The sequence below is a fragment of the Hetaerina americana genome, unplaced genomic scaffold (assembly GCF_022747635.1).
Source record: "Hetaerina americana unplaced genomic scaffold, ioHetAmer1.1.p SCAF_9, whole genome shotgun sequence".
Lineage (NCBI taxonomy): Eukaryota > Metazoa > Arthropoda > Insecta > Odonata > Calopterygidae > Hetaerina > Hetaerina americana.
Genome location: NW_027287538.1, coordinates 4,106,153 through 4,115,848, shown reverse-complemented (window position 1 = coordinate 4,115,848; position 9,696 = coordinate 4,106,153). Strand labels below are relative to the sequence as shown.

The 9,696-nt window shown below is 42.0% G+C and overlaps 1 protein-coding gene across 1 annotated transcript in view; it reads left to right on the top strand.

Annotated features, from left to right (window-relative positions):
* The first annotated feature begins 389 nt into the window (after positions 1-389).
* The window catches only part of LOC139699003 (myosin-VIIa-like), a 130,684-nt gene continuing 121,377 nt past the window's right edge, over positions 390-9,696 (top strand). The window contains exons 1-2 of the mRNA XM_071597998.1: positions 390-557; positions 9,106-9,222. Coding sequence (XP_071454099.1) covers positions 390-557; positions 9,106-9,222 — 285 coding nt within the window. The remainder of the gene's footprint in view (positions 558-9,105; positions 9,223-9,696) is intronic.

Here is a 9,696-nt window from a genome sequence, read left to right as displayed (position 1 = left end):
GACTCATGCGGTAGTCGATCTGATAGCTTCGGAGGCGAAGATTTCGTCAGTTTCCCATGCACTTTATCTCGCCTCCGTATCATCATCAATCGTTTCCCATCACGTTAAAAGGTCGGTCGCAATAAAAAAGGCTGCTGATAACCGTGCAATTACTTCACTTAGCCCACAGCGATAAGTACCTTTGAGAACTATAATCTCCGCCAGTTCTAAGAGCACTAAGTGATCGCTAATTTCTCTCGGGCGGCGGCAAATGACCCACCCGCCCGGGGCGGCCCGCGGGCCTTGTCCCGGGGAATCTGTTATTTGATTCCGCGCTTGGAATGACGTCTACCTCTCGGCTGGTACGGACGCCCGAGGAAGGGAGGGATTGAGGAGAGGCGGTGGAGGAAATGGCGAGTATCTTCAGCACGTTGAGAGTGGACCAGCGGTTGGGGGTGGCAGTGATCGAAGACAAAGGCGGAGATTCTCACGGCCAACGAGCTACGGTCAAAGAAACAATTGGTATATACTTAAGACGTCGTGTTTTAAGTATTTTGGGGAAGATTAAAAAGTCAGGGGTGAGTGAGGATGAAAAAGCAAAACAGGATGGAAACACTTCTTTTTGATCTAAGGACGATCTAAGGCGAGATACTATCAGGTAGAGTGACGTACTCATTTCTGTGCGAATCGAAAAAAATCGTATGCGTGGCATAAGCGGAGAAAAATTGCCCTCGACGTCTTTTTTTACATCAAGTTATTGTTTTATAAATGCTGATGTTTCGAACAGCATATAAAATCTGGACGTGGATTCGAAACATTTTATCTATTCAATGTCAAGATATAATTCCTTCGTCTACTCTTATCAATCATGTATATTGACATTGCTTTGTGCAAGGCCTTAGTTTTCATGTTTTGGCGATATTTTCAGTCTGAGCGTGTATCACGTCGAAACTGTCTCTCATTCCGCATAATACGTATAACAGTACGTAAAAAAAACTTCACAAAATATGTTATTGCGTAGTAGAATGTTAAAATTGGATCCTCAGATTTCTCGGGATGAGATCCAACTTCGTCATCAGGCACTGATTCCGCGGAGTCTTCTACATCTACATAATACCCCGCCAGCCACCACTGAGGCGTGTGGCTGGCGGGGCGGGAGGGTGTTAGATGACTAACCGTGAAAGAGAATAAAACCACATCCAATGCCAACATTATTTATGCAAACCTACACCCACAGAGGCGGATATACTAATGCAAAAACCCTTTTAACTTGCACCTACGAATGCAAAAGCATATACTATCAACTATCATACCCATGCACATGCACCTACGAATGTAGTAAATTTATTTCCAATACCGTGCAAATTAGAATTGAAAAGTAAGAAGGGGAAATGCTACTATCATCTTATACAATATCACGGATCTCTTGAGGCAATATTCCAGGTAAACTGGAGTTTATGAGCGTACAATTTACTTATTTTAAGGGTTGGATTTCAGGCGTGTCCCGAGATCAACGAACAGTGTGTGTGAATAATATATGGCATGTATAATAGGTGTTGGAAAATTTTCGGAACAATATATTTATTTCAGATACTGCTACAATGCCTCAAAATATTTCAGAGTACATCCTTTGATCGTCGACTTTTCCACGACCCGAAGGTTCCCTGGTAGACGGATTCCGGAAGGTCCTTAAGGGTATGCGTGCAAACTTTTGACGGAGCTTAGGTTCCCATTCTGGTGTCCTTCGATGGAGGGAGGTTTTCACTTTTGGGAATAGGAATAATAATAGCCTGCTGGAGCCAAGTGGGGGTTGGGGAATCATCGCGATGCCGTTGCAGTAGGTCTTCGCAAGCAGACACACTCCACTCTGTTCTTTTAGTCGTCCGTCAAAAAAGACCTTCGGGAGGACGAGTTCAGCGCAGATCTTTCATCGCATAGCCAAATTTTCAGTTACATAATGGTGTGTGTGCACTGTCTTATGTCAATGCCAATATACAATATCTGCGATCATGCGCACACTTAACAACCGACACGATCTGAATTCAGCACTTATAAAGCAATGCACGTCAGGAAATAATTGTTAACGGTACTTTTTATACAAAACTTGTACAAATATTAGCAGAGGTAAAATGCTATCGAATGACATAGAGGCTAGAATAACTTCCGGATAAGACGCGCGAGAGCATTTATTACACAAAATAGCCCGGCGCCTGGCGTCATAACACCAACTCTATTTTGCTAGCAGTAGTTTCGCAAGAGCAGAGTTCTATTTTTTAAATTACACTTGATACACAGCGTAAAAAGCCGTTCGTTGTCATCACGTTCACCGCTTGAATCAGTTGACTCCTTGGGCAGTTACTTTCGATGGCAGGGTGAACACTAATGCACAAATGTTTGTAGACCTTAAATAAAATGACCTTCAGAAGCAGGTTGCATGTGGAAGCAATATTCCCCTTCAACACGCATGCGCAGAATTGATGTCGTTACATTTATTCAATGTATTTTGAGAAGAGAAAGTAAGGAGACGCGTTCTAGTGCTATGTCAACGCGAGTTAAACAGCGTGCTATTACTGAATTTTTGCCTTCACCTCATCGTCCGAGGTGTAATGATTATCCTTGTGGTGTCTCTTGAGTTGAAGAAAAAAATAAAAATCGTAAGGCACCAGATCGGGGGAATAAGGAGGGTGAGTGATCGGTTCAAATTTCAGGTTTCGCAGAGCCTCTCCAGTTGCGCGCGAGGCGTAAGTGGACGAGCGTTGCCATGTTACAAGATTATTTGCGCCAGGCTGCCCTTAACACGACAAATATGTTTTTGCGCAAATACGCTTTTGATTGATTCGTCGGTCATTTCGAACCAAATCTTCGACGAGCATGCGATGTTTATCGTCTGTGGCAGTGATCGGACGTCCGCTGCTTGTTTCGTCAAAAAATAATGGCATTTCCAGTCTCGCAACCAAGAAATATTACTACCCATCGATTTACAGATACATCCTTTAAACGACGATGAATCTCAGTAGAAGTCACTTTCTCATCAGTTAAAAATTCAATAACAGCAAGCAACTTGCGTTGACGTAGCAATTTGGAACACGTCTCAATACTTCCGCTCCTCAAAATACACTGGATGAACGAAAGAAGAGGTCAATAGGATGTACGATCAGTTAGAGGACATAATCGCGTGTGTTCCAGCAAGGAAACATTTGATAGTGATGGGGGATTGGAATGCGACAGTAGGCGAAGGAAGGGATGGTTATGAGGTGGGGGACTACGGTTTAGGCACGAGGAATGACCGCGGGGAGAAAGCAGTTGAGTTCTGCAGGAGACAGGGGTTAGTCATTACCAACACTTGGTTTAGAAACCATAAAAGACGCAGGTATACATGGAAAATGCCAGGTGACTCAGAAAGGTATCAGCTAGATTATATCCTGGTTAGACACAGGTTTAGGAACAATGTGATAAATTCCCACAGCTTTCCGGGAGCGGACGCAGACTCCGACCACAATTTAGCTGTTATGAAATGTAGCGTCCGTTTCAAAAAGATAAGGCAGGTGCGGCGGGTTAGAAAATGGAATGTAGAACCATTAAATGGATTGAAAAGGAAGGAGTACCAACAGGCTGCAGAGGGAATCATGGAGGATGGTAAAGAGCTAAGTACTATCGAAGAAAAATGGGAAAGTATCAAGAAAGAGTTATCGAAATCCGCAAAAGACACTATTAGAACGGTTTACGCTAAAACGATTAGGAAATCATGAATCACGGATGAGATGATTACAAAGATGGCTGAGTGGAGAAAATGGAAGAATATAAATACAGAGTTAGGCAAAATGAAGTACAAAGAATTAAACAATAAATTGAGGCGGGCAACAAATAAAGCAAAAGAAGCATGGTGGAAGACGCAGTGTGAGGGTATGGAAAGTTTGCAGAGGAAGGGTAAAAATGGTGCGCTGTACAGCAAAGTTAAATCATTCTCGGGAAAAGAAGCAAGATCAATGATAGCTGTTAGAGATAAGGCGGGTAAAATAATAGTTGACGCAGGAAAGATCCAAGAGAAATGGAAGGAATATATAGAAGAACTGTATAGTAAAGAAATTAGACCAATAAGAACTGGAGGTAGGAGTGAAAGTGGACGAGGAATTCGTAAAATCAGTTAGTTTCGCTAATAACCAAGCTTTAGTTTGTCAGTCGGCCAAGGGGTTGCAATCATTGCTGAGTGAATTGGAAATTCGGTGAAACAGGTATGGGATGAGAATCAATATTAATAAAACAAAGGTTATGCGATTTTCTTCCTCAGCGTCTAAAAAATAATTAGTTCTACTTAAATGCATGCTCTTCCACTAACCTTATGTGTTTTGTTATAATAACCCATTCTTTCCGAATGACCTCATTGGTGTTCTGTTCATCTGTTTTTGAGTCTCCCTTTCAATCCCTAGTCCCTCTCCGCGGGGGAAATTCCTGCTACCTGCAACGTTGGGTCGCATTCCCTGCCTTTTACAGACTCTTTGGGGGTAGAGTGTTTTGTGGTGCATTTTCATGTGGTACTGATGTTTCAATTTCTTGCTTGTTGTGTCCTGGCTTCCGTGTTGTAGGATGGCTTTCGTGCTGTATCATGGGGTGCAGTTTTTAGTTGTTTTGCGGTATATGTGTTTGCATAAGTGTTGGATGAAGGGATTTTTGCATGAGTGTGTGCGCTGCTGTGGGTGTAATTTTCCGTGTTGTTTTTTTGCATGTGGTATTTTTCCTTTTTACGGTTGGTGACCTAACACCCCCCGCCACACACGCTTGCGGCGGCTTGCGGGGTATTATGTAGATGTAGATGTTTCTAGAAAAAAAGGCTAAGCTAAACATTGAAATAGGAGGGCAAAAACTAGAGCAAGTAGAACAGTTTACGTATCTCGGTAGTGTTTTGGACCAACACGGTCAAAGTAGTAGGGACGTAAGGAGAAGAATTGCGCTAGGCAAAGAGGCTTGCAAAAGGAGGAGGGAGTTGATGAGAGATACGTTGAGTAAGGATATTAAGAAAAGACTCGTAAAAACTTTGATATGGAGCGTAGCTATGTACAGCGCGGAAACGTGGTCATTGAAGTAGGAGGATAGACGTAGACTGTAGTAGCTGTGTCCATCCGAAAACTCACCTTAACCGGTAGATTACCTAATAATAATAATTATATATATGTATATATATATATATATATATATATATATATATATATATATATATATATATATATACACCTCAGTTTGCGTAGCGGAACGGGTTACTTAATTTTCCTGAACCTTAAATCGAGTTATTCACTGAAAAATTACATACTCCAGCGCGCTGTTAGAAACCAGGCGAAGTTGCTCAGTTGTCGACCCTTGACCTTTTTTGCGCATCGCGTGATTGCGTAATTATGAGAAGTGCCCCTCGTTCCCGTCCGTGCATTAATCCGTGTCACCCGGAGCCGAGGGCGCTCCCTCCACGCCGCAACACACGCCTGCCTCTCTCTCTCTCTCTCCCTTGGGAGTCAGTTCCTTTGGGCGTCTTCGAGGGTTCCTTTGGGCGTCTTCGAGGGACGCTCGGTTTCGTGAGAGAGGGAGGTCTATTGCGGGTCTCAGTGCGGCGCAATGAGTCATCCCCCTCGCCCCCCACCTCCATCCCTCCCACTCCGGCGCTATCCCCGAGAATTACGGGATATCCACGTGCGATATTTACAGCGACAGCAATGGTTTCAACCTTACCTTGGGCAGATAGCTCGAGAGTAAACAGCATGAACTGAACACGAACGAAAGGTCGGATGTGTAGAAACAACAACTTATGATTCCCGCAGTCCCGTGGTAAATAAGTCTGATAACAGAAATCGGATTATCTTTGATTTTCGCTGATTCTATTCTGTGCTTAAATGAGACGATGAAATCATCGTGGCCCCATAGGACGACGTTTTTCCATTTAGGTAGAGGGCCTTGGACAGTTCAATGATTTTTTTCTATTATTAAGAATATTTCAAGGAGAAAATGTCTGATTACCTAGTCTTATGAAATGTAAGTTTTCCCTTACTTTGATCAAGGTGAACCTCCTGGCGTTCGAACGACCAATCTTTTCCGTGCCGTTCTTGAATTGTGAGAATTATGAGACGACACTGGAGGCCCAAGAAACTCGACAGTAAATTTTAACGGAGTCATCCGCTAAGCGTGCATTGTAATACAACTATTGCAGAGTGTAAAAATCATTCGTACGAGTGAGCGGTCAAGGCGAATGATTTGTACGCTCTGAAATTGGCGCATCTCACTGAATATTTGCATCTCGGCAGTTCGTAGAAAAGGTAGAAAGTATAAAACTTCTTGGTAGTACATCTGGATGAAAGGGGTATTGACCCGCAGTGGGATGTTGAAGACTGTTATAGAGGGGACGATGTTAGGCAAACGAGGAAAGGGCGGGAACATGATAGGAATGTTGGACGGGATGAAGGGAGGAAGAAAGTACTCAGAGATGAAGAGGGACCTGAGGTAGAGTAGGATGCTGGATTTTGTGTTTTGTTAGGAGTAACAAAATATTTATTTGGGAGTTGTGACCATTTAAAAACCTACCTTAACCGGTAGATTACCTAATAATATATACATATATATATATATATGTGTAGGTTTTTGGTATACGGTCAAAGTAGTAGAGACGTAAGGAGAAGAATCGCGCTAGGCAAAGAGGCTTTCACAAGGAGGAGGGAGTTGACGACAGGGACGTTGAGTTAGGATGTTAAGAAAAGACTCGTAAAACTTTGATATGGAGCGTAGCTATGTGCGGCGCGGAAATATGATTACTGAAGCAGTATGGTGGGCGTAGTTTGAAGGCTTTTGAAATGTGGTTGTGGAGAAGAATGGAGGAGGTGATATTGACCGAAAGGAAAACAAATGAGGAAGTACTAGGTATTGCTGGTGAAGAGAGAGGTTTGTTGGGAGAAATCCTATGGAGGTAGGAAAACTGGATGAAAGGGGTATTGACCGACAGTGGGATGTTGAAGACTGTTATAGAGGGGAGAATGTTAGGTAAACGAGGAAAGGGAAGGGAAAGATAGGATGTTGGACGGGATGAAGGTAGGGAGAAAGTACTCAGAGCTGAATAAGGACCTGATGTAGAGTAGGATACTGCATTGGGTTTTGTTAGGAGTCACAAGATATTTATTTGGTGGTTGTGTCCATCCAAAAACCTACCTTAACTGGCAGATTACCTTATAAAATAAAATATGTATATTTCTATATATATATATATATATATATATATATATATATATATATATATATATGTGTGTATATTTATTTTTATTTATTAGGTAATCTACCGGTTAAGGTAGGTTTTTGCATGGACACAGCAACTAAATAAATATTTTGTGATCCCTAAAAAATTACAAAATTCAGTATCCTACTCTATATCAGGTTCCTCTTCATCTCTGAGTACTTTCTTCCTCCATTCATCCCGTCCAACATCCCTATCCTGTTCCTTCCCTTTCCTCGTTTGCCTAACATTCTCCCCTCAATGACAGTCTTCATCATCCCACTGCCGGTCAATACTCCCTTCATCCACTTTTCCTACCTCCATAGGATTTCCCCCAACAAACCCCTGTCCTCGCCCGCCATACCAGGTACTTCCTCATTTGTTTTCTTCTCGGTCCATTTCACCTTCTCCATTTTTGATTATTTGATCTCTCTCATTATTTGATTTTTCGATTTTTATTTGTAAAGGAAAGCATCTCAAGATGTGCTCTTCCGTTTAAGCGATGAATGAAGGTTACAATGAATGAAATGCATTTTTTATTATTAATGGATTAGTTAAATTTCAATATAGTTTGCCGTTATAATGATGAAAGAAGATACTCTTCTTTTCCCCATTCATTTTTTTATTACAACCTGGGTTTCGTTCCAGCGTACAATAACATCTTCAGGTTCTTCAGGTCACCTGACGATGTTACACTGTAACGAACATTAAGGAAAAGCAAAGTGTCTTCATTCATCATGAAGAATTTCCACCATGTTACGCCTGAAACTCTATTGTTTGTTATTAAAATTTTCGCTACAAAGAGCCAACAAGGAAAAAACTAAAACAAAGAGTAAAATTTCAACGACAAGTGGAGTAATATTTTGTTTGAACTAAAAGGCTGGTCCAACCGTACATGTAGTAGGCAAGATAGAATCCGACAAGCAGATATCTTTTGATTCCGTAGACATGCAGGAGATGCCGTTTATTTAGCCCAAGTTCAAAATTTGGAGGCGGTTCTAACACCACGCCTTTCATGGGGAGCACATGTGGGGACAATATACGGATCCGCTTTAAAGAAACTGGGCTTCAGTAAACGGGTGGTGGGGAAATTTAATGAGAAAGTTAAAGAGAGGTATTAGTTTACTCTAGTTAGATCTCATTTGGAATATGCCGCAAGTTTTTGGGATCCTTGGGAGAAAATTTAGCAAAAAGAATTAGATTGAGTCAGGAGAAAATCCTCCAGATTCGTCACAATATGTTATAATAAGAACGCAGGTGTGACGGGCCTTTTAAGGGGATCAGGTTGGGAGCCACCTGAGATGCGAAGAGAGCAAGCGAGACTTAAAGAAAGGTTCAGAACAAACGAGTTTAGCAAATGACACTAAAGGCATTATTATTATGGCCCCACACTACTCAAGTAGAGAAGACCACGAAGATAAAACAAGGGAGATACATATAGACACAAATACTCATTCTTTCCCTGAACAATCAGGAATCATAATAGCAAGAAATCGAAGTCACTTTAGAAGTCCTAAAATATTGAATGTACAAGTGGGAACAAAATCAAACATTGCAATTGCAAATATGGCATATTCGTAGGTGTGCATGTGTATGTTAGTTGATAGTTAATCGTATGTATATGCATGCGTGTAATTTAAAATGATTTTTGTATAAATATCGTATTCACCTCTGTGGGTGTAGATTTGAGTGTAAATGTTGGTTTTGCTTGTGGTTTGATTTTCTTTTACGAGTGGTACCCGCCACACGCAATATGACCGTTCCCGCACGCTTCCTCAAGTCGAAATTAACGTTGCTTTTCCTATGTTCTTTCATTGACGCCGAACCGGCCGCGAAAGAATCTTGGCCGGTCAGACTGCACTCTTACATGTTCGCCTCCTTTGCAGAGCTTGCACGTGTGGATCAAGCCGACGCAGGCAACCGGCGAATTCGACGTGCTCATCGGCGCACAAATCCTGAGCACTTCGGGGAAAAAGTTGGAGGTCCTGGACGACGAGGGAAAAGTGAGTACGATTACCATTCACCGAGTCTGCTATAAAAGCAACAAAAGTCTCCATGGAGACCAGGTAAAGAAATGGCCCAATTCGGGCCAATAGGCGTCGCAATGCCAGCGACATTTGCAGTTATCAGAATCGAACGGAACCAGGACAACCGTATGAACCAGGGTGAATGACAAAACTTGTGCTTTTTTCACGATATTTTTATTTCGGGAGAGAGCAATTTTTCAGTGGACACGGTTTTTCTAGATTTTAAGAAAGCCTTCGACATAGTACCTGATAGCAAACTACTCACAAAACTAGAAGCACATGGCATAGATAAAAATGTCCGGGTTTGGGTTAAAGTTTTTTTGAATGGTCGGGTACAAAGAGTTGATATAGATGGAGTTAGCCCAAATGCAGAAGAAGTTACTTCGGGTGTTCCCCAGGGAAGTGTTTTCGGACCTCTTTTATTCCTACTTTACATCAACGGCACTGACT